The following is a 26,744-nucleotide window of genomic DNA, read 5'->3' as shown; positions in this document are numbered from 1 at the left end:
AAAGGTAAAATCTCATCTCAAGATGTCGGACACTCTATTAATATTATATCTCTGAACAAAATATTAACTTGTAAGTGATATCTTGGTGTAGTAATCAAACACTGATAATAAAAACATCTCAAACAATGATTATTTCTTAGGCCGATTTATTACTCACATATAAAACCAAATAATTATCATGTGTTTGTTACCACATGTGCATATGTAATTCTATCAAATATAGACCTTCCTTTAGGTCAATCAATATCCACAAAAATTACATGTACACAATTGTTTATATTCCAAAATAAATTAATTTCCACAATCGATATCACTTTGACGACATGTTGTTTCAATTAATTCATCTCAAAATATATATATATATATATATATATATATATATATATATATATATATATATATATATATATATATATATATATACACATAGCAATATTTGAATTCAAAATTACACCAAAAATTACCAAAAAAATAAAAAAATTCGTGTCAAAGTACGGTCAACGATTAAAGTCAACAATCAACTTTGATCATTAATAATAAATTGTTGACCTGTTCAAGACTGGACCTATTCGATTGACCCGAACCAGACTTAAACCAACCCTCAAATTAAAAATTCAAAAATCCTATTTTTTTTTCTTTGTGCTATAGCCATGGCCACGCCTTCTTCCTTCTTGGTCATTGTTTCACCTAACTAGACTGCAGCTTCCTGCTGGTGTAATTGTCTCCCTTTTCTTCTTTTTAAAGGTTCTGTAACTAAATCTATTGTGGTCGATCGTGCCTATTCCGAATACTAGTTACCATCGGCTTCAAAATCATAAGAGCTGATTTTTTTTAATTAAAAAAAAATTTTAATCCTTTTAAAAAAAATACAATGTTTTTCAATTTCAATGATACCAGATTCAAGAAAACTCAAAAATTTAATTAGTAATAAAAAAAATAAAATTGATTCTCAATGATTTAAAATGAAAAGGCTCTCATACGACTTGTTTGAACAAAAAATTCCTTTGGTGAAAACCATTACCTATAAACCACGAACACTCATATTGTATTACCAAGAATCAATAACAAATTGTTCTCTAGAGTTGTATCGTTGGCATTTTAGATCAACACGTTCTCTTGAAGAATCCTTTAAATTTTCTCCATACTCCCTCTCTGATGATGGGATGTCAGAAAGAATAGAAAAATACGTGTGAACTTGGGACCATAACTACTTATATAGACAACTTTTTTTTATTGTCTTTAGGTATTCTTATTTCAACCTATCATAAAAATAAAAATTACATTTAAATCTCTACACATAAAGGTCTACATCCTATTAGATATATTAAACCTCATATTACCAAAAATCTTAATAGATCACTTTTAATTGAGTTTACCCTTATATGGCAATGCACAACACATCATTATTCATATATAAGTCCAATGTTGGATTAAGAATCCAACAATAGTGGGTTAAAAATCTAATAATTTGTACTAATTTATCTAAAATTCATCTTTAAATAAACTAAAGAAATGTAATTCTCATAGTAATATATAATCCAATGTACTATTGAAATTATTGTGTTCTTTGGAAAATGTTGGATCATATATATGTGTCATAAGCAAAATAGTTGAAATTGTTTTATCTTAACGATCTTAGTGGTCATTGTTTTAATTAATTTATTAATTATTTATTAGGGGTGGATAATACATTCTATAAAATCAAAATTACTCATTCAATTATAAACAATTGGGCTTTTAGTGGATATATTAATAATTATATGGTCTATAAGGTTGAAACTTTTGGAAATCAACTTAAACGTTTCCATAATTTCAAACAAAATACGGTCTATTCTAAAATCTTGTTTTGAAATTTCTAAAAGTAAACCGGGCCGTACCCCACCTATCCTATACTTACTACGCCTGATCCTACGATCACCGGATTAGAGTTTAAAAAATTATTAGGTTTTTTATTTGAAAAAAGGAAGTAAAAATAAAATTAAATAACAGACAAAAATGTGGGAGATAAAGAGTAATGGCAATTATTGACTGACCCAGTTGGCTAATCACTTTTCAAGCCCCAAACGCCTGTAGACTGACTAGACATCATCCTTGGACATCCGAAAATTTCTCACTCGCGTGATAGGCTATAATTACCTGACAATTATTGGATTTCGTTGCACACTTTTTGTTGTTCCTTTTGGACCGCAAGGATCGATTGCACCGTCCATGTTAGATGGGAAAGAATGAAAGGAGAGAAGAGGAGAGGACAGAAAAGAAAATGACAGGATTTAATTTTCTTTTATTGTTTGATTTAAAATAGAATTTATTGATTATTCTCTTTTTTTTCTTCCTTTTCTCTCTTCGTTCTTTTTTTTTTTTTTCCCAAACCAAACATAACATTAAGAGAATATCACACAGAGAGAATAATATTCACTCAACTGTATATCTTTAAACTTTATGAATTATTAACAGATTTTTTTATTATTATATCTTTTGACTATACTAAGCAATCTTAAAGTTTTTAATAAATACAAATAGAATATTAAAAAATAAAATAAAAACGTAATTTAAAATTTTCAATAATTTTGATAAAGTCATTTGTTTTCATCTATTATCAAATGGTATATGTAGTGGTTAAAATAAAAGTTTGTACAATCATTTTTAAAATTTTAGGGATGGATCGGCACATGCACTTGAACAAATCTTGTAAATGCATCTATTTTGTTTAAATTATAAGAATGGTTGTCGTTTTTTTTTTCTAAAGCTTTTATTAAAGAACCATTTTTATTGCCAAGACCAGAGTCATTCTAAAATTATAAAAATTATTTTTATACTCTAGTAGCAAAAATTTTAATTAGGGAACTTAAACTCAGTTCTTTTTTTTTGGGGGGGGGGGGGGGGTAAATAGTTGTTTATTTATTGAGATTTGTTAAAATCTACAGATATTACATTGAAGCCTTTTGCAAATTTAAATGCATGCAGTTATAATATGCATTGTTGTTGGGCTTTATACCATGTGTTGTGCTTTTAGTGGTTTTAAAAAAAAATTACATGCAGCTATAATACAATTTAAAGTTCTACCGAATCATGATGGCTAGTTCAACAATCATCCACTAATATTTTAGGATTATATGTGGAAAGAGAATTGTAAAAATTTTATAGAAATTCAAACTTGCGCCCTTAATAAGTCTACCACTATACCGAGACTATAATAGCGTCACAGTTAGCTCATTAGTGTAAAATCTTCTTTTGTAGTGTATCTTTTTTTTTCCTTACAAATGAATAAAGCTTTTCCTCGTACGGCTGAAGCTTGCCCCAGAAAATAAAAATAAAAATTTCCGTTGTGGTTCCAAAAATTTATGCTCTATGATGTGTTTTTAGATAAAAATAGGCGGGACCTTGCTACGTTACAGACTCTGTATGTAACGTAGCAAATGGGAGCATCCACACGTTGCAGGAGAGAGGAAAATTTGTTGGAACTTAGCTGATACAAGGCCTGTTTGCATTGAGTTGTTACATACAGAGGGTGCGTTTGGGATTGAGGTTGGGCAGCTGTAGCTTAAAAGCTACAGCACTAAAGTGTTTGGTAAACACTAACTGCTGTAACTTTTAAGCTATGTTGATATGATTTTTCACTTGTATAATATAAAATTTATTATATCTTTAATAATTTTATCAAAATTATAATTTAAAATTTATATTTACTATATATTATTAACTTTTGTTTCATAATTACAGTTTTTTTTTCACAACAACTGTAACTTAAAAGCTACGTCACCTCAATCCCAAACGCGCCTAGAGTCTATAACGTAGTTTTGTCCAAATAGGCGTCTCGTCAAATCACACACTTATTAATCATTCTCAGATATTATTTGTTGTCCCTTCAAACAATGGGAGGATGCTGGGGACCGTGGCCGATAGGACCAGGGCTTGTACAAGCCTTTAATTTTAGGGAGTAGGTAGGCAAATCCTTAACATCAAAACAAAAAATGCTCACACACGTGAAAATTATGCACGAAATGGTCTCCACCGCACATGGTCGGTAGGGGCAGACTAGCGTGCAGACTGCCAGGGCCGTGAACCTTTAAAAAAAAATTTAAAAGAAAAAATTAATATGCAAATGTTATGTATTAAATTACAATAAATGTTGAAAAATATTCTTAAATTTATTAGTATTTTGAATATTTTTATTCTTTTGTATTCTAATATTTATTGTAAATGGTTTAACCACTAATACCTCAAAAATCTTACAAATTTATTATAATTTTTTACAATTGATTTTTCCTCATAAGTAATAATAAATCATAATTCTCTTTTAATATTCAGTTCGCAAATACATTTTTTTCTGCTTATTTTTAAATTTGTTATCATTCCAATCTTTGACAATGTTAGCTTATTATGTCATTTCTTTCTTGAATTTCTCAACTAATACTTTATTATTTTTTATGGTTTAGATGGGGAGAAGAAACCTCATCCATTGAACACTAACATTTGCTCATATTCTAACTTAGGATTTATTTGTCTTAAAATTGTAAGTCTTTAAAACCGTACGGTTTTAAAGTTTTCTCGGACTTTCCCGCACTTTAAAATTCCTGACCAGATAACTACTATACGACTTTAAAGGCTTACAGTTTTAAACCTTTAAAACTATGCAGTTTTAAAACTTTATGGGATTTTAAAACTTTATCGTACTTTCTCACACTTTAAAATTTTGGACTGGAACATTTATATATATATATATATACACACACACACACATTACCAATTATATGACAAGCATTGGTTTTCGTTGCCCACTTTTTGTTGCTCCTTTTACCACAGTCCACAAGGATCGATTACCCACCCATGTTTCATAGGAAATAATGAAAGGAGACCGAGACAAGCGAAAAGGAGAGGAAGGAAATGAAAATGACAGGAAAAAAGATCAAATTTTTATTTTATTGTTTGATTTGAATTTGGAACACAGTCCACAAGGATCGATCACACCACCCATGTTTCATAGGAAATAATGAAAGGAGACCGAGACAAGCGAAAAGGAGAGGACGGAAATAAAAATGACAGAAAAAAAGATCAAATTTTTATTTTATTGTTTGATTTGAAATAGAAGTCATCCATTATTCTCTTATTTTTCTTTTCTCCTTTTCCTCTTTTCGTTTGCTCTTTTCTTCTTTTATTTCTTTAAACCAAATATGACACTAAAAGAATATCACATAGAGGTAATAATATTTACTCAAATCTATATTGATGGTTGTCGAAGCCAACAAAAATAAATTCCTACTCTAAATAAATTGTGTATAGTGATTGAGCAGGGTCGTGTCCACAGAGATCGGTAATTATTTAAATCCTTTTAAAACGTAAAACATAAAATGGGGGTTTTGTTGACAATAATAAAAATCAAATTAAAATAACAAGAATGCAAATTAAAGTTGTAATTCAAATTGGAGAAGGCTCTGGTTGAAGGAATTAATTCAGCTTGATTCGACTACTGATCATTGATTCAAATATAGATTATTATTACTTATGAATAGACCGATTATAGCTATTGAGACCCTCTAATAGCCAATCTCTCCTTAACTAGTCGATAACCAAGGTACGACCGTTGGTTATTTCCCTAATCAATAGATAACCCTAGATACGATCATAGGATTTAATCAATTGACAGCCTGAAAAACCAGAGAGACCAAAATCCTAATCAACACATATGATAATTCATTTAAATTAGATTGTTTATTCTCATAACACAACTCACTGCTATGTTATTTGTCACAAACATTAAAATCTTCATACGATGAATCCTTTAATTGACAATAGATTAAGTTGATAATTAAATAGTGGCCAATTACCTAATTAACAAACATAATCATGAAACTAATTCAGAGAATAAACAAATACTCAAAAAGTAATAAAACAATTAAAACATAAGAAAGATCTCACAGTAGTGATGAATCAAAGCTTCATTATCCTTCAACCAGAAAAATAAGTTTAGTTCTTCATAGAGAGAAGAGAAAAATTAGATCTAGGGTTTCTTTCTTTTTTCTCCAATCAAAATCCCTTTCTCACAATAGATTCCTCCCTTAAATACTCTCTCTCTCTTCTCTTTTAGAATTCTATTTAAAATAAAATACTAATATCTGAAATATTAAATTCGTAATTAAAAAAATAACTAAAAATACAAAACACGTTAAACTAAAAACTGCAGGTCCGCAGTTGACAGCACGCGCCCACGCCTTATCAACAAAGTTCTTCTGACTCTCTAAATTTCTCCAAGAGAACAATCATCTTTAAACATCATCTTATAACTCAATTTTATCACGAATCAATAGAATTGCACCTACAAAAGTAAAACACAAGTAAATCACTATTATTAAGTGCAAAACATCGATATTAAGAGAAGTAAATAATGCAAAACTAGTGCATAAATTGCACTCTAACATATATCCTTGAACTTCATGAATTATAAGTAGACCTTTTTAGATTATTATTATTGTACCTTTTGACTATACTAATTAATTTAAAAGTTTTTAATAAATACAAATAGAATATTAAAAAATAAAGTAAATAACATAATTTTCAATTTTCAATAATTTTGATAAAGGCATTTTTTTCTTAATACAATCAAAGGGTATATGTAGTAGTTAAAATAAAAATTTGTAAGATCATTTATAAAATTTTAGGGAAGGATCAACACATGCACTTGAGCAACACGTGAGCAAATCTTGTAAGTGTAGTTATTTTTTTTTTTCACGCGTTCATATTTTGGTTAAATTAAAAGAATTGTTGTCGCTTCTTGTAGTAGAGCTTTTATTAAAGAACCATTTTTTTTTTACCAGGACCAGAGTCATTCTAAAACTGTAAAAATTATGTTTATATTCTAGCAGTAAAAGTTTTAATTAGGGGACCTAAATTTAGTTTTTTGTTTTTTACGGTTTAGTTGTTTATTCATTGAAATTTGTTAAAATCGATATATTACAATTGAAGCCTTTTGCAAATTTAAATGCATGCAGTTATACTCTGGATTGTATGTTGGGCCTTATACTATGTGTTGTGTTTTAAGTTGTTCAAAAAAAAAAAAATGCAGCTACAATAAATCTTCCACTAAATTTAGGATTATCTACCTCATTCGTTTATGAGGAAAGAGAATTGTAAAAATTTTATAGAAATTTAAATGTGTGCCCTCAATAAATCCACCGCTAAATTAAGACTATAAAAGCATCACAGTTAGTTCATTAGTATAAAATCAGTCTTTTGTAGTGTATCTTTGTTATTACCAATCAATAACGCGTTTCCCGGTGCCGTTCAAGTTTGCCTATTAAAAAACAAATTATCTTTTTGTGGTTCACAAAATTTAGGGTCTTGCTGCAGTGCAACGGCGGTACTGTACCATAATTGCATCCAGCCGTTGAATCCACTTGGATGGATGGATCCATTGGAATTCAACGGCTGAGTGCAACGGTGCCACCATTGCACCATAATTTTCTCCTAAAATTTAAGCTCTATGATGTGTTTTTATAATAAATTATTCTTTTAGATAATATTTATTCCTCTCAAAACAATGGGAGGATGATGGGGACCATGGCGGATAGGACTAGAGCTTATACAAGCCTTTAATTTTAAACTTAATATAAAAAAAATGCTGGCTTGCACGTGAAAATTATGCACGAAATGGTCTCCACTACATATGGCCCGCAGGTGCAGATTAGCATGGAAACCAGCAGGGCGGCCGTGGCACCTTTAAGAAATTTGAAAAAAAAAATAATGATATGCAAATATTATAAATTAAATTATAATAAAAATCGAAAAATATCAGTAAATTAATTAGCATTTTGAAATCTTTAAAATTTTGTATCTTAATTTTTATTTTAAATTATGGTTTAATCACTCATACTTATAAAAATCTACAAATTTATTATACTTTTCTTATAATATATTTTTCCTCATAGATAATAATAAATCATAATTACTTCTCTAATTTAATATCCAATTAAAAAATATATTTTTTAAGTTTCTAAATTTGTGACAATGTTAGCTTATTATCTATATGCAGTTTCTTTCTTTAATACTTTATTTATTTATTTATTTTTAATGGTCTGGATGGGAATAAAAAACCTCATCCACTAAACACCAACATTTGCTCGTTTTCCAACTTGGGCTAGCGGGAACAATTCGCTTTCACTGTTAAGCTTTTTGCTGGAATTGTATGTACTTTGGCTACTGGAATATTATCAGTATTTGTTTAGTTGGTTTCACTTTTTGTTGTGTTTGGGATATCTTGTATGCTGGCTTTGCTTTGAGAGTATGGTTTCATGTTTCATTATTACTTCCCTTAAATACTTGTATTTTTATTTTTTTTTGGGGGGTTCTTAAAAAGAAAAAGGAAAGCAAACCACTCTTTAGCTTAACTTAGTTGGTTGATACTTGTCTTTTTTTTTTTTTTTTTTGAATAGTGAGATTGAGTCTATATAAAGTTATATATAATTGTGGGAGTCAAATTTAAAAAAAAAAAAAAAGAGATAAAATATCATGTTGATTAACACTTAACAATTTGTTGCGGCGTGAATTAACGTCCCGACGGGTTCAAATTTGACTCTATAGTTCCTGGCTTTGGGCTTAAGAATTTGTTGTGCAACGGAAGAGGAATCATGCAATGAATTCTGGAAAATGAAAGGCTTAAAAGGTCCAACTCTTGTTGATTTCCATTCCGCGGCCTGTCAAAGTTGAAATATTCTGTTGCTTGTTTCTTTAACCTCCAAGACTGCAGTGACAACTTTTGAGAAAGATAGTAATGAACGGTATAAAAGGAAATTAATCAATTAAACAAATTGATGAGTCATTTTTTATTTAATTAAGTTAAATAAATAAATTTAAGTTTGATGTTGATTTATAAGTTTCAAGTTATTTTCACAAGTGTTTTATTTGCTTGCAATTATAAAACACTAATTTATCATTCTTATATTAGTTTATTTGTTTCACCTTCTGTTCATTGGTTTTATATGTAAATTGTAAAATTTATATTTATCATGGTATTGATACGGTATTTTTAATCACGACATCATAGAATGTTCCTCCTTTTAATCCTGGTTTTATTTTTGGCTATTAAATTTTTTATGTGAAGATAAAGTTAATTTGACCATTTTACCCTTCTTATGGAAAAGGATCAAATTGGCCAATAAATGTGTGGTATTGCTATTGCATGCGCCATAATATTTCAACCATTTCGTTTGTAACATATATCATGCAAATTTGTTGAAAGAAGCCTAGTAGTTTCAATAGTTATATTTCACCAAATATTGCTATTATGCTATAAGAGTTACGTTTTATTTATTTTAAGTGGAGAGAACTTGACCCAATAAAGATGAAATAACTTGAAAAAAAATTCATCATTAACTCTCTAACTAATATTAGTTTAGATCTAGAAATATTATGATAACTCTCATTTCATAAAGCTATTAACTCTCAATTCTAGAAATGTGTGATGTATTTAATGCCATAAAAGGTTTTCAATTGATAAAGATAAATAGAAGCTTCCCAGAGCAAACTATGGAACTCTTTACTTTAAGCTCAACTTTGGATCCAACTGATGGGTTTAAATTATTTGATATAGATCGTATTTGTTGTCATACTGAGAAATTTTATCATCATAATTCCACTGCAAATGAGATTCTTGTTTTGAGAAGAGAACTGGGACATTATAAATTCGATGCACATTCTCATCCACTTTTTCATAAAGTTATTTCACTTTTTGATTTATGTTGACAATTAATTGAAACAAATAAGTCATAACACTATTTCTTGATTGATGGACTAATTTATCTAGTGTTGACTCTTCTCATTTCTACAGCCATAACAAAGTGTGCATTTTCAGCCATGAGCCTTATGAAGACATCACTTTACAGTAAGATGGAAAATTAGTCTCTTTTGGATTGTATGATTATCAATGCCGAAAGAGAAATTACAAATATTATTGATTCAGATTCTATAATTGATGAGTTTCATTATTTGAAGCTGCGAAAAATACAACTTTAATAGTATTTTTATTTTGAATTACGTTTTTATTTTCAACTTTTTTTATATAATTATTTTGTTTAGAATAAATATTATTTGGAGTAAGGCTTCTAATGTCCCCCTCTTATTAGGTATTTTATTTTCTTCTACTTACAAAATTTTATGTTCACTTAATTTTAAATATAATTTAAAAAAATTAGCCTGGATACTTTGAAGCCTGTGTCCGCCTTGACGTTGAAAGAGTTTCAATGTTTCAAACATGTGCAATGTGAGATTAAGGTTGTTGCTTAATCTTAGGGTGTCTTTAGCAGTCAAGTCTATAAAATGCACGAGCTTGAAGGCTCTAAAGACTCACACCATCCAGCTTTTGAAGCACAAGAAGCTACGCCAAGAATTGATCAACCTTTTTACCACAAAACTGAAAAGCCTTCAGAAAGCAATAGAAAATAAGTATGTCTCTTCAAGTTTCAGCCTCTCCTACTAAAATTATCCAACGAAACGCTGAGAAAGATTCTACTCGTCGCTCTGCAAATTTTCATCCTAGCATTTGGGGAGACCGTTTCCTTTCATATACTAGTGACTCGATGGTACAATGTATACCATAATGGTCGTATTGCATACGTTAATTTGTATGCGGAGATGTAGGCATGCAATACACACACACACACATATACGGTCTAAAACGTATTAATTCCTCTACTAATATTTCTCAATTTATTTTCTTCCTCAGGAAAAAGATGATGGCAGTGCAAAGCATCAAGAGCTGAAGGAGGAAATTAGAAGGATGCTAAAAATCAACAAGCCTTCACAGAATAATCTGGACTTGATTGATGCAATTCAGCGTTTAGGAGTGTCTTACCATTTTGAAAGTGAGATTGATGAAATCTTGGGAAAACTGCATGAGGCTCACCAAGACTGTGGTCTTGGGGATAATGAAAATGATGAGCTCTACTATATCTCTCTTCAGTTTCGATTGCTTAGACAACATGGCTATAAAATTTCTGCTGGTATTTCTTTTTCTCACTTATTCCCCTTGTTAAATATCTTGTAAAAAACACATTCATCTTTAATTACAACCAACTTTTTGGAGCAAGAAACTCAAGCGTTCAGCTCTCAATTGAGATGCTGCCTCGCTCTTCACGCGTATATAAATGCATTTGTTATTTTTGTTTAGTCTTTTGTATGATGATCATCATGCTTTTACTATAAGTTAAGCCTTATTTTGTCCTCTAGCCAGCGGTTCTATTTTACAATTTATGTAAACATCTCTCGAGTTTGTTGAGGCTTTTCTCAAGATGAAAAAATAAAAATAAATTAGTACTACAGTCGGTACAACCAGTTTTTGTCCAACCACTAAAAATTTAAGTGGTGTAGCAGATGTGTTCAAAAGGTTCAAAGACAGCGATGGAAACTTTAAGACATCTCTTGCTAAAGATGTTCGAGGAATGTTAAGCTTGTTTGAAGCCACGCATCTCGGGGTACATGAGGAAAATATACTGGATGAAGCGCTTGCTTTCACCACTAGTCAGCTTGAGTCAATAGCGGCTCATCAAATCAGCTCCCCACTTGCCGAGCAAGTAAAACATGCCTTAATTCAGCCTATCCACAGGGGTTTACAAAGGCTTGAGGCAACACATTACATTCCTATCTATCAAGAACAATCTTCCCACAATGAAGCTCTATTGACCTTCGCAAAACTAGATTTTAACAAATTGCAAAAGCTTCACCAGAAGGAACTCGGTGATATTTCAAGGTAAATAACTAAGTTCTAAAAATAATTTCAATTCCACTATGAGAATATTTAACTAAGCTTTCCAGTTTTGAAGAAATATTAATATGTAAATGGGTGTCTCATTTAGGTGGTGGAAAGAATTAGACTTTGCGCATAAGCTACCTTTTATTAGAGACAGAATTGCAGAGTGCTACTTTTGGATATTAGGAGTGTATTTCGAGCCCCAATATTCATTTACTAGAAGAATATTGACAAAAGTGATTTCCATGACTTCTACTATTGATGACATCTATGATGTGTGTGGAAAAATTGAAGAACTTGAGCTCTTTACTTCAGCTATTAAAAGGTTTGGATCGCTCATCATTAATTTGGGATCTCATGCTCAAGATCTAATATCGTTTTTGTTATCAAAATTCCCCCTATTGAAATGGGCTAGAAATTTTCTTTCGCAGGTGGGATATCAGTGCCATAGATCAACTTCCTGAGTATATGAAACTGTGTTATCGGGCCCTCCTTGATGTTTACAGTGAAGCAGAGAAAGATTTGGCCCCTCAGGGAAAATTATACCGCCTCCATTATGCAAAAAAAGCGGTGGAGTACTCTTCAGTATTTCATTAAAGATTCATTCTTAATTGCTAACAAAGATCTGATATATTTGGTTTAATTCTCATGATCAGATGAAGAATATTGTTAAGAATTACTTCTTTGAAGCTAAATGGTGTCATCAGAATTATATACCAACAATGGATGAGTACATGACGGTTGCATTAGTTACCTCTGCGTACCCAATGTTGTCAACCACATCTTTTGTTGGCATGGGAGACATTGTAACTAAAGAATCTTTTGAATGGTTATTCAGCAACCCTAGATTTATTAGGGCTTCTTCTGTAGTTTGCAGACTCATGGATGACATGGCGTCACACGAGGTAAATATATATGATAATATTGCCTCCGTAACGAATGGTGTGATCTTTAATTTTCTCTTTAACCAAAATGTATTATATCTATGTGTTTTGTATTTGCATATAGTTTGAACAAAGCAGAGGACACGTTGCCTCAAGCGTTGAGTGTTACATGAAACAACATGGAGCGACAGAAGAGGAAGCATGCAATGAGTTTCGGAAACAAGTTTCAAATGCCTGGAAGGATATAAATGAGGACTGCCTACGCCCAACAGTTCTGCCAATGCCACTTCTGATGCGAATTCTCAATCTTACACGCGTTATAGATGTCATTTACAAGTATGAAGATGGCTACACTCATTCCGCAGTTGTGCTGAAAGATTTTGTTGCTTCTTTGCTTATTAATCCTGTGCCGATATGAGTATGATATTAAGCCTATGTTTTCAACTACTCTGCTGCCAAATAATTAATCCTGTGCCGTTTGAGCTTGGATTTTAAAAATAAATTGAAGGGTGTGATCCCCCGTTGTAATCACACTACACTTAAATAGACAAGTTATACTAAAGTTTTTATTGTTGTTTTTTAATTTAAATTATCAACCAGTTTGCACGATTAATAAATTAAGTCCTAGGAAGATATTAATTATTATTGTTGTTAATTATTGCTGTTTCCCATTCTGGTGTGATTATTCTTTTCCATTCTGGTATGATTATTGAATTCAAAATTATTTATAATAATTTTGGTATGACTATTAAATTCAACAGTAACTATAATTATTGTTTTTTCAACTATAATTTAGATTTTGTCAAACTTATAGAGAGAATAATTATGTAGATAATAGCTTGACTAATTTGAGGCTTCAGTATGATACTTTTTTTTTTTTTTTTTTTTTTGTGAAGTGATCCGCCTGCTGAGATTCAGAAGTTTCTTTATTAAGATTCCAATGGTTTTCCTAAGTATAGATTTAGTTAGAGATGATATGTGGTTTCTCTATCTTTTGTTTTTTGCCGCTCTCTTTATGAGCTTTTGTGTTATGATTGTGCTGAAAGATTTTGTTGCTTCTCTGCTCATTAATCCTGTCCCATTATGAGCCTGGATTTGAGCTTTTGTTAATTTAAACATGTAATATATAAGGGCAAAAATTTTCACAAAATTTATTTAACTTCCACGAAGTCTTTATTGTTCCTTTACATTCGGATACAAGTATTGACTTTAATATATATCAGCTATAATCATCAATATATGATCATGTTTTACAACGTGTTTGATAGGTTCAGAAATTTTGACGGCTACAAAGCTCGGTAAATCCGCTAAATAAAGAACATGAGTTATTTGTACTAGTTTATCTTTTAAATGTAATTCTCATAGCAATTCTCATAGCAATATCCAATGAAATGTACTATTGAAATTATTGTTTTCCTTTGGGGATATATAGGTCATAAAAAAATAGTTGAAATATTCAAATTAACTTTATCTTGACTGCCTTAATGGTCCTTCTTTTAATTTATTTAATGCTTGTGAGTTATTAGTTTTTTATTAGGGGTGGATAGTACAGTTTATAAAATCAAAATTACACATTCAATTATAGAGAATCGGGCTTCTAGTAGATATATTAATAATTAATAGGTCTATAAGGTCGAAACTTTTCAAAATCAACTTCAGCATTTTCATAATTTCAAATAAAATAAGGTCTATTCTAAAATCATGCTTTGAATTTTTCGAAAGTACGGTGGGCCCTACCCCACCTATCCTATACTTACTGGACCTAATCCTATGATCACCGGATTAGAGTTAAAAATTGAATACTTTTTATATAAAAAATTGTACATTTTAAGTAAATTAATGCAAGCTCTGGTAGACACCTGGGCGGATTAGTTTTCACCAGAGGGGAACACTGCATAAAGGAAGTAGAAATAAAATTAAACAACAAACAAAACGTGAGAGAAAAGCGTGACGGCAAGGACTGGCCTGGCCCAGTCGGCAAATCCCTTTTCAAGCCTGAGATGCCACTAGACTGACTAGACGACACATTAGCTGCAGATTGAAATGGTGAGGACCAATTGTGCATATCCTTGGACATCCGAAAACTTCTCACTCACATGATAGGCTACAATTATATGACAATTATTGGCTTTCGTTGCCCACAAGGATCGATTACACCGTCCATGAAATAATGAAAGGAGACCGAGAGAAGTGAAAAGGAGAGGAAGGAAATGGAAAATGACAGTAAAAGAGTTAGAATTTTAATTTTATTGTTTTATTTGAAATAGAATTCATCCATTATTCTCTGGTTTTTTTTCTCCTTTTTCTCTTTTGGTTTCCTCTCTTTTTTTTTTTTTAATTTCTTTAATCCAAAAATGACATTAAAAGAATATCAAATAGAGGTAATAATATTTACTCAATATCCTTAAGCTTTATGAATTATTAATAGACCTTTTATTGTTATTATTATTATTATTATTATTATTATTATTATACCTTTGACTAAACTAATTAATTTTAAAGTTTTTAATAAATACAAATAAAATTTTTAAAAATAAGTAGTTAAAATAAAAAATTTTACGATCATTTATAAAATTCTAGGGATGAATCACCACATGCACATGAGCAAACCTTGTAAGTGTAGCTATTTTTGTGTCGTGCATTGATATTTTGTTTAAATTAAAAGGATGGTCGTCGCTTTTATTAAAGAACCATTTTTATTACTAAGACCAGAGTCGTTATAAAATTATTAAAATTATGTTTATACTCTAGCATTAAAATTTTTATTAGGGGACTTAATTTTTTTTTTCTTTTTGCGGTTATAGCTATTTATTTATTGAAATCTGTTAAAATCGGTATATTACAATTGAAGCCTTTTGCAAAGTAAAATGCATGCACTTATACTATGGATTGTATGCTGGGCTTTATACCAGGTGTTGTGTTTTTAGTTGTAAAAAAAAAAAAAAAAAATACACGCAGCTAATATTTTAGGATTATCTATCGAATCACAATGACTACTTCAAAAATCATCTTCCACTAATAGTTTAGGATTATCTACCTCATTCGTGTATATGGAAAGAGAATTGTAAAAATTTTATGGAAATTTAAATTTGTCCACTCAATAAGTCCACCGCTAAACTAAGACTATCACAGTTAGTTCATTAGAGAAAAAAAACAAAATCAGTGTCTTTGTTCTTACTAACCAATAAAGCTTTTCCTCGTACGGCTGAAGTTTGCCTTAAAGAAAAAAAAATGTCCCTTTGTCGTTCACAAAGTTTTAGCTCTATGATACGTTTTCATGAGCAAAGCTTATGTTACAAAAACTGTAACAAACAGCCGGTACATATGGGTAGTTAGATTTTGATATTTCTTAATTTTTTCAAATCAGTCCTCATTAATTTTGTATAAACCAATGATTTTGTCGTTCATTTCTTCTACATCTATTTTAAAACTTTTTAAAATTTTTACTATATTTTTATAAAGATCTAAATGATTTTCATATTAATAAAGATGTACAAGTTTTGAATATATTTTGCATCTATATTTATAATTTCTTATCTCTCTTAAAACATAAACTAGATTTTTCTTTCTTTATATATATATATATTGTAATCTAAATTTAGTATCTTGAATTATAAGAGATATTATATGTCATAAAACCTTATAAATCTAATGAATTATTAGAAAGATGGTACAATGACTAAATGACCAGAACCTGTAATAATTTCACAAAATATAAAAATAATAAGTTACCACATTCTAGCTATATGCAAAAATGATTTTTTTAAATGAAAGATTCCAATCCTTTGATCCGATCAATGACTCAGACATGCGGGGAAGTAATCAATTAAATTAAATTTCACTAATTTATTAAATAAATCAGGAAACCTTAATTTATCTATAAATGATATAGAAAATGCAATTAAATATTAGAACTAATAATTTCAAAGAAGAAAACATAAAACGAATTAAAAAGTTAGGAAATCAAATGAGTAAAGAATTTAATAAAGTTAAACAATTAATAAAAGACTTCAACAATGAAGATCATGATATATTAAAGTAAAAAATCATTAATATAATGAATGCAAACTCAATAAATATAAGATTAAACAAGTTGGAGATTCAATTAGATAAAAATAGAAATTTATTACTAAATTTGGTATAAAAATAAATGGAAAACTCCAAAAAAATTGAAGTCCTTACAGTGTTGCCTGGTTGTAGCCTGGAGTTTAAAATAACACTTTAAAAGTTTTGACTTTTTTATAATTATCAACTTTTATGAGGATTTAAAAGTTTGGGTAATTTTTAAAAACCTCCCTTGAGGTTTGGGCTTGTTGTAAGTAGATAACGAGAATTTGTTTATTTGTAAAACAACCCCTACCGTCAGTTAGTTTTTACATTGTTAATGACTGTGCAAAGACAATATTGTCCCTAATGACAGTTTATAGACTAACATAACTAAAAAAATGCTGAGATTGTTGGCACGAAAATCACAAATCATTTTTGTTCCCTAAGGATAAACACTCGCATGAAGATACAACAGTCACTTGGCACTCGAAAAAAAAGAACCTGCACCACCAAGACCATATATTTCATTTTTGCAAAATAATCATTTTTGGTTGCTTAATTTTGGAAGTATAATAATAATAATAATAATAATAATAATAATAATAATAATAATAATAATAATAATAATAATAATAATAATAATAATAATCACAAAAATTAATTGAAAACTTGACTAATTATCTTTGGTGGAGAATTTTAAACCAAAACCGACTCAGGAACTTACAATTGATCAAAAGGAAGCTAATACTAATAAAAAAGTAACTGATCAAAAATCATTACGCATAAAAAAATATTGAATTTAAACAACTAAAAATGCCATCGGAAATTGAAATTAATTATTTAACATATAGCATGAAACAAATCTTCACTATTGGTGCTAGGCGGCTGTCGTTCAGCTTGGATCTAAGAGGTGGCTGTCGGTCAGCTTCGAGACGGCGCGTTTGAAGTCAAATAAGCTGCAGTAGAGGCTGCAGGGGGGCATATTGCAACGAGGTTGCGGTGGAGCAAAGGTCGTGTCGCGGTGGTGAAGAGGTCGCGTTGTGGTGGCTTGGCTTCACAGTTATGGGATAGCTGGGCTGGCTAGCCACCTGGGCGGCTGTGTGTGCGCTGTATTTGATTGTGTTTTCACTTTTTTGATCTTTTCTTGTGTGTTAATTTAGATTAGATTAGTGAGTTTGTGTGTGTGTTGTGTGTTTGCAATTGATTTGAATAGATATTTAGGTTAAAACAATTTATTGCAAACTTCTCTTTGTAAGTTTGGCTTTTATTTGTGTCCGAATAAAGTAACTGAAATGACTAGCTACTGTTCTCAAGGCAACGAAAGTTGCAAAAAAATTGTTTTATTGCAAAATGTCAATAATGCCCACAACTACCCAAACGGCAACCAAGCGGAGCAAAAACGTAGGGGGTTTGTTTATAAATAAACGAATTCTCACTATCTACTTGCAACAAGCCCAAACCTCAGGGAAAGTTTTTAAAAATTACCCTTAAAAGTTTATAGCTGTAACGTACAGCTGATGTAAGGTAAACTTTGTCGTTGTTTATGAGGGAGCCTCTAAGTTACAATAATTGTAACATACATCTCTCATGTGAACCACACAAAATTATAAGATCTATAATTTGTGTGGTTCACATAAGAGATGTATGTTACAATTATTATAATTTAGCATTTGACTGTTTATGATAGATCATTCGCTTGGATAATATTCATTGTCCTGTCAAAACAATGGGAGGATGATGGGGACAATCGCCAATAGGACTAGAGCTTATACAAGCCTTTAGATCATTCGCTTGGATCATATTAATTGTCCTGTCAAAACAATGGGAGGTGATGGGGACAGTGGCCGATAGCATTCGAGCTTATACAAGCCTTTCATTTTAAACTTATTAACAAAAAAAAAAAAAAGGCCGCTCGCACGTGAAAATAATGCACGAAATGGTATCCACTAAACATAGCCGGCAGGTGCAGATTAGCATGGAGACCAGCAGGGCGTCCTGGCACCTTTAAGATATTTTAAAATAATGATAATAATAAAGTCAGTGCTGAGTTACGTTTAGACCACACACATCAACAATAACAGATTCTATCAATGTGATACTGTTGTTATGTGTAGTGTAAGTTACATTAAACGTAATTTAAGGGGCTCCTAATAATAAAATATAAATATTTATGTATTAAATTATAATAAAAGTTGAAAAATATCATTAAATTAATTAGTATTTTGAATATCTTTAAAATTTTGTATCTTAATTTTTATTCTAAATTATGGTTTAATCACTAATATTTCTAAAATCCTACAAATTTATTATATTTTTCTTACAATTTATTTTCCCTTGTAGATAATAATAAATCATAATTCCTTCTCTAATTTAATATTCAATTCAAAAATATATTTTTTAACTCAGCTTCTAAATTTGTGACAATGTTAGCTTATTATCTAATTTTTTTCTTTAATTTCTCCACTAATACTTTATTCTTTTTTATGGTTTGGAGGGGAATAAGAAACCTCATCCATTAAACACCAACATTTGCTCATTTTCCAACTTAAACTAATGGCGACAATGCGCATTAACGGCTAAGCTTTTTGGTTTGCTGGAATTGTAAGTACTTTGGCTAATGGAATATTATCAATATTTGTTTAGTTGGTTTCACTTTTTGTTGTTTTTGGGATATCTTGTATGGTGGCTTTGCTTTGAGAGTATGGTTCCATGTTTCATTTAAGGCTAATGCTAAAATACATGCATGTAACTTACAACATTTTCATATGAATAGTGAATGGTGTAGGTCCACTCACTATTCATATGAGAGGGTTGTAAGTTACATGCATGTAACTTAGGGGGACTTCATTTAAAGGATAAGGCTCATTATTACATCCGCTAACTACTTGCACGTTTTTTTTTTCTTCCAATTTCCCTGTGGTTCTTAAAAAGAAAAAAGAAGCAAACCACTCGTCAGCTTAATTTAGTTGGTTGATACTTGTCTTTTTTTTTTTTTAATATCGACTTTGAGTCTTCTTATAAAGTTGTATATAATTGTGGGAGTAAATTTTTTTTTTCAAAAAAACAGATAAAATAATGTCCGTTTCGGCGTGACTTAATGTCCCGACGTGCTAAAATTTGATTCTATAGTTCCTGGCTTTAGGCTTAAGAATTTATTGGCACAACGGAAGAGGAATAGTGCAATAAATTTCGGAAAATGAAAGGCTTCAAAAAGCTTATTCTAGTTGATTTTATGAGGAATTTTGACTTTTGAGGGGTATCAAAAGGCTTACTGTAGTCGATTTCCAATCTGTGGCCTGCCAAAGTTGAAACATTTTGTTGCTTGTTTCTTTGACCTCCAAAACTACAGTGACAACTTTTCAGAAAGATAGTAATGAATCATGTAAAAGGAAATTAATCAATTACATTTATTTGGCCTGGACTCATGTTTCAATATCAATTAATTAAAACTTTCTATATCAATCAATTTATGATTCAATGTCAATCAATTAAAAGTAAATTGATGAGTAATTTTTTATTTAATTAAATCAAATAAATAAATAAATAATTATTTATTTAATTAAAGTTTGATGTCTATTTATAAGTTTCTTGTAATTTTCACAAGCATTTATTTTGCTTGTAATTATAAAACACCAATTTACCATTCTTATATTAGTTTCTTTGTTTTACCTTCCATTCATTGGTCTTATGTGTAATTTATAAAATTTATACTTATCATGGTATTGATACCGTAATTTTAATCACGACATCATAAAATTTTCATCCTTTTAATCTTGATTTTGTTCTTAGCTCTTAATTTTTTCATGTGAAGATAAATTTTAATTTAACTATTTTACCCTTCCTATGGAAAAGGATCAAATTGCCCAACAAATGTGTGCTATTGCTATTGCATGCGCCATAATATTTCAACTATTTTGTTTGTGACATATATCATGCAAGTTTGTTGAAAGAAGCCCAATAGTTTCAATATTTCTGTTTCACAAAATATTGCTATAAGAATTACGTTTTATTTATTTTAATTAAAGACTACAAATTAAAATAGATAAATTACGTAGTACCAATAACTCTATTATTTATTGTAAGTTTATAACTTAGCTATTTATGGTGTGCTTACAATGTGGGATGACCACCTTTCAATTTTTAGAAACAAAAACCCAAATCCAAGCTCATAATGGCATCAGGGTTATTAAGCAGGGACGAAGTCGAAAAACACTAAGCTTGAGTCTATTATGCTCTGTAGGCACAGGATTAATGAGCAGAGAAGCAACAAAATCTTTCAGTATTAGTGTAGCCATCTTAAAAGTGAGAATTGGCATAATTAAGGAGTGACATTGGCACTGCATTTTGGCGGAGGCACTGTTCGTTTATATCCTTCCAGGCATTTGAAACTGCTGATTACAATTCATCAAGGAATACTATCAAAGAAAAAAAAAATGTAAAAGACCTTTGTATGATTTCAGGCTATTACAAGAATCCATGACCGAAGATTTTAAGAGTGGAAACCGAGTCACAACTGATACAAGCTCGAGCAATTATATATGCTTAAAATGTATGAATTTAAAAGGTGAATGCACAATTTTTTTATTTGCATATACTCATTATTGAATGACTGATGCAAGCCTTATAATTATTTACTTTTTTGGATAAGAAGAATTTTGCGTTCTTCAAAACACAGCCTGGCTGCACAATTAAACCTACTGGTTGGACAGCTTCAATAGCAAAAGTTTAATGATCACAGAAAAATTATCTAAAATTTCTTCATGATTTAGCCACCAACTAATCCAGAAAAAGTATTAGGATTGACTTTTATGAAATCAACAAAATAAGACAGAAAAAGAAAAGGTGTTAGAAACTTGAATTTTATTAGGTTTTAGTGAATCTTTACCATACAAAAGTTCATAAGTCGACCTAAATTAATAAGGTACGTGGAATGGATGTGAGCCACCAAAAAACTAATCTTCTAGAAGGCAACCACGTTTTTGAAGTTCTTGCCGCATTTTCCAAATAAAAACAATATTTTGAGAGAAAAGACGCTATTATCTATTGAAGTTTGTCTTTTATTAATGATTGCCGATAGATTATACCTCAAATAATATATATTGAATTATTTTTTGTTGGCATTGAATAATTTGTTGGTAAGGCGTCCTTTACTAAAAATTTTTGAAATTATCTAATTATTTTTTGAAAGTTTAAGGTTGCAATTATTTATTCTTTAAAAATAAAAACTTTAAAATATTTGTCATTATCTATATAATAAGGGCCGGCCTAAGTTACATTTAATGTAACAAACGGCTGGCCTGTAAACTTTCGTACAGCCCCCTATACTCTATATTATTTATAATTTATTTATAAATATTATAAAAGTTTTTAGATTGTAAAATTTTGTTTAGCCCCTTACATTCAATTTTATTTTATTGGAATCCTAGAGTACGGTTTCGCCCCCTATAATTTTAAATTTCTAAAATAACCTCCATTTAATTAAAAATATAATAATTATTAAATGAATTATTATTATTATTATTTTATTATAAGCATAAATATAATTATATTTTTAAATAGATTATTATTGTTATTATTAATAACAAGAATAAAAAGTATTATAATTAATTAATCTATTAACAACAATTAATAATAATTTTTCATTAAGTTATTAATAATATTTATTATTATTAATAATTAATTTTTGAATAATAATAAGAATAACAATAATAATAATTAAAATACAAAATAATAATTATGATAAAAATTAACTAAGGATTTTATAGCAGTTTGTTACAATTTAAGTCATTCTGATTTTGATTTTAAGACAAAATAAACACATAAATAATAATACAGCTCATTCTAATTATAATTCCTGCAGTTCAAGTAAATAAATTATTCTGATTTCAATTCCTCATTTTGATTCTTTTTTTTTATTACATAAGACTATTGCTCAGATTACAACTCATATTACATGAGAGTATAACTGATATTTACCAATCAGACTATTACTGGGACCAACTTACATCAATGCTAATGGAGCTCTGCCCAGATTTTAACCCTCACAAATATTCGAAGGATGTCCACTCCTCACTCATGGGTAAGGAAGAGTACTGCCTTCACTCAATTTTTAATTGAGGAAGGAAATACCCCCACAATGCTTTTGTGGGGGTTCGAACTGCTGCCCTCCAACTTGGAGGGCAGCAGCCCTGACCACTCGGCCAAAGGCCGAGTGGCCTCATTTTGATTCTAGCTATTCTGTTTCTAACTCATTATGTTTCCAGCTAAATTTGATTCTTGTTTTGTGAATGCATTATAAAATTCATAATACTTATGAATAAATTGTAAATTATATAGAGTGGTCTAATTAAATATAAAGTGGTTTACAATTTTATTGTAAATTGTAAATAATACTTATGAAGAATTGAAATCATAATAATTTATTTGCTTGAACTGCAGGAATAATAATTAAAATGAGTTGTATTACTATTTATGTGTTTACTTTGTCTTAAAATCAAAATCAGAATGAGTTAAATTTATATGATAGGTGTATAAAAAATAGTTGATCAGTAACGCATGCATGCCCCACATTTTACATAATTACAACATGGATTATAATCTTTTCACCGGTGAGATATTGCTGTCCCTTCAATTTAAAATTAATTTCCTACGCAACTCCAATTATCAGAATCTCCTATAAATACCAAAGCTCAGACAAGTCCTTGAAGCACACCAAGCCCAAAGGAATTATATCATCATTTAGCTAGCTAGGCCTAATTAACCAGAGAATAAGATAATGGCACTTCAAGATTCAGAAGTTCCTTCTTCCATTCTGAATGCTACAGCCGGCAACCGTCCCACAGCTAGTTATCATCCCACCCTCTGGGGGGAAAAATTCCTTGACCATTCTTCTGTTGACGACTCTGTGGTAATTAATAATGTTCATATTCGAGTACTTTCTTGGCGTGTATTTTCATAGCAAAAGTATCTAACTTACACTTTTGTCAATGAACATGTCAACTTTCTCTCTTGCGTATGTAGGCAATGGATGCCACAATTGATCAAGACGAATTTGAAGCACTTAAGCAAAAAATAAAGAACATGTTAATCTCACCAACCGATAAGTCTTTCCAAAAATTGAGCTTGATTGATGCCGTCCAACGCTTGGGAGTGGCTTACCATTTTGAGAGGGAGATAGAAGATGAACTAGAAAAACGGCTTACCATTTTGAGAGGGAGATAGAAGATGAACTAGAAAAACTATCTCATGATGAGTATGATGGCAACGATGTACACACCGTTGCTCTTCGATTTCGGTTACTCAGACAACAAGGATATCGCATATCATGCGGTAATAAAATCTTTATCATAGCTTATAACTCTTCTTTAATCTCTATGTATTTCAGACCAAAACATTTATATAGTATATTTGTCTCTATTAAAAATCTAACAAATTATTCTTTACTTTTCAATTGTTATCCATGTCAGTTTTACATAAAAAAACAAATAGAATTTAATCTTAAAGGGTAAGATCCAACGTTTTAAAAAAGTTCTGAAAATTCAAAAAGATTAATTGGCCAATTGGCTAAACAAATCTAGAGACTAGCTAAATGGGAGTTTGCCCTTTTATACATATCGCTACCTGAACTATATGGTTTAAATCAATTAAGACCATTATGTGAGATTGATATCAGTCGAATTACTCTGACTGGGAAAGCAGATATTTTTGGCGGTTTCAAAGATGATCGAGGAAAGTTCAAGGTATCCTTAATTAATGATTTGACCGGCATGCTAAGTTTGTATGAGGCTGCACATCTTCGCATTCGCGGGGAAGATATCCTGGATGAAGCCGTAGCTTTCACTACTTCTCACCTGGAATCAATGGTTACTCAAGTAAGCCCTCAGCTTTCTGATGAAATACTTCATGCGTTGAATAGGCCCATCCGCAGAGGCTTACCAAGGCTAGAGGCAATCTATTACATCGACCTCTACTCGCAAGATGATTCAAAGGATAAAGCAATATTACTAAAGTTTGCAAAACTAGATTTTTCCATGCTTCAAGTAATTCACCGCAAGGAGTTAAGTATCATCACAGAGTAAGTTCAAAATTTTTAGACGATAACTTCAAATTTAACTGAATAAATATTTACGACTAGACTGACACTACTTGAATTTTTAGGTGGTGGAAAATTTTAGATGTTGAAATAAATCTGCCATATGCTAGAAACAGAGTTGTAGAATGCTATTTTTGGGCAATGGGAGTGTATTTTGAGCCTCGATACTCCTTTGCAAGAAAGATATTGTCCAAAGTAATTGCAATGGCATCCATTTTAGATGATACCTACGACGCCTATGGCACACTTGAAGAACTTGAGCTCTTTACAAATGCTATCAAAAGGTCAAGTTCACGAAATCTACTCAACCTATTCAGCTCAGTTAATTGTATGTATCTTTAGTTAAAATTAAATTTCCTATTTATATTTTCTAAGATGGGAGGTTTTGTCACTTGATTTTCAGGTGGGATATTAGCAATATAGATGTACTTCCGAAGTACATTAAACTGATTTATCAAGAACTCTTGGATGTTTTTGGTGAAGCTGAGGAGCAAATCTCAAAGGAAGGACGGACATATTGCATGTCATATGTCATACAAGCGGTAAATTATATATATATATATATTGGGGCTGGTGCCAAAAATGGCTTTCAACCTTGCTCTTATTACTATTAAAGTTATAATATTTGTTTACCAGGTGAAGAAAGTAGTCCAAGCCTACTTTGAGGAAGCCAAGTGGTGCAATGAAGGTTATTTTCCAAAAGTAGAGGAGTATATGCAAGTTTCACTCGTGACAACTTGCTATCATATGCTGGCAACGGCTTCTTTTCTTGGTATGGGAAAGATTGCTGATAAGCTGGCCTTTGAAAGGATCTCCAATTACCCTGAAATTGTGAAAGCCTCCGAAGTTATTTGCAGACTTATGGATGATATAGTGTCTCATGAGGTACAGTATATATTAATATTGATGCATGGTTATAAATTCATCGTCTTATTATTATTATTGTTAACTTCTGTGTTTGTAGTTTGAACAAAAAAGAAAGCATGTTGCCTCGGGTATTGAATGTTACATGAAGCAGCATGGCGTCTCTGATGAAGAGGTAATTAAAGTATTCCGCAAAGAAATATCAAATGGATGAAAAGATATAAATGAAGGATTCCTGAAACCAACAGAAGTGGCAATGCCTCTCCTTGAGCGCATTCTCAATCTTGCACGGGTGATGGATGTTATTTACAAGGATGATGATGGCTACACCAACTCTTATGTGATCAAAGACTACATCACCACATTGCTTGAGAAGCCTGTTCCCTTCTGAGTAGTTTCTGCGATGCAGATTACATCCTATATAAACTACTAGTGTTGTCTTTTGGAATAAGCTCTGCAATTTATTCCTCAAGAGTACTTATGTGCTGCTGTCATCACAATTATCAAATTCTGCCCTACAATTAATAAAGGTTTACTTGTATTCCTGTACTACAATTAATAAAGTTTTACCTGCATATTTTCATTGATTTGCACCATAACACTGTAAATCTTACCACACTGGATTTCAACATCTACCAAATATCTATTCTTAATTCTATCTCCATTTTAATCTCGGTTATCACCTGTGCTAAGGTTCTTGACCCTCCGGAATCCAAAAATAACATTCTTTTACTCATCTGGAAATGCGAAAATACTAAAATGACCATTTTCCCCTTAAATCTATTGCTAATAATTTTTTACACCAGGTTTTGACAAATCTTAATAAATTGGGCGTTTCAACTAGAAAAATTAATATTTTATCATCCAATAGATACATGGCGCATCAATTAAGAGTCCAATTGGGACTCAACTATTGAGATCCCCAACATTACTCTTTGGTAAAGCACTCGTAACTTTGTTCCTGAAGCTAAATAGATTTTCCCTCCCAACAAATGGTAAAAGAGCATTATATCCACTCAATTGATACAGTAAAACCTTTTCATAGTTATAATGTTGTGATCAACTAATTTTATTTCTATGAGAAGGTTATAACTAGGGGTGGGCATCGGATCGGATTTGG

At 30.7% G+C, this 26,744-nt stretch overlaps 2 protein-coding genes across 2 annotated transcripts; both read left to right on the top strand.

The window, feature by feature from the left end:
- The first annotated feature begins 10,354 nt into the window (after positions 1 to 10,354).
- On the top strand, positions 10,355 to 13,203 carry LOC102614827 ((-)-germacrene D synthase-like). The gene is made up of 7 exons (XM_015529363.3): positions 10,355 to 10,571; positions 10,715 to 10,991; positions 11,362 to 11,737; positions 11,844 to 12,062; positions 12,169 to 12,307; positions 12,394 to 12,642; positions 12,746 to 13,203. The coding sequence occupies exons 1-7, from the start codon at positions 10,437 to 10,439 to the stop codon at positions 13,037 to 13,039; spliced, it is 1,689 nt and encodes a 562-aa protein (XP_015384849.3). The 5' UTR covers positions 10,355 to 10,436; the 3' UTR covers positions 13,040 to 13,203.
- A 10,196-nt stretch (positions 13,204 to 23,399) lies between these two features.
- Positions 23,400 to 26,186, top strand: LOC102631048 (alpha-copaene synthase-like). Its single transcript, XM_052434542.1, is given in 8 exon segments — positions 23,400 to 23,575; positions 23,689 to 23,819; positions 23,864 to 23,997; positions 24,367 to 24,742; positions 24,826 to 25,044; positions 25,164 to 25,302; positions 25,397 to 25,645; positions 25,725 to 26,186. Coding segments are annotated over 8 exon segments (1,671 nt in total). The 5' UTR covers positions 23,400 to 23,443; the 3' UTR covers positions 26,016 to 26,186.
- Positions 26,187 to 26,744: the final 558 nt, after the last annotated feature.

Source organism: Citrus sinensis, chromosome 9, assembly GCF_022201045.2.
Source record: "Citrus sinensis cultivar Valencia sweet orange chromosome 9, DVS_A1.0, whole genome shotgun sequence".
Lineage (NCBI taxonomy): Eukaryota > Viridiplantae > Streptophyta > Magnoliopsida > Sapindales > Rutaceae > Citrus > Citrus sinensis.
This window is presented reverse-complemented; position numbering and strand designations above follow the sequence as displayed.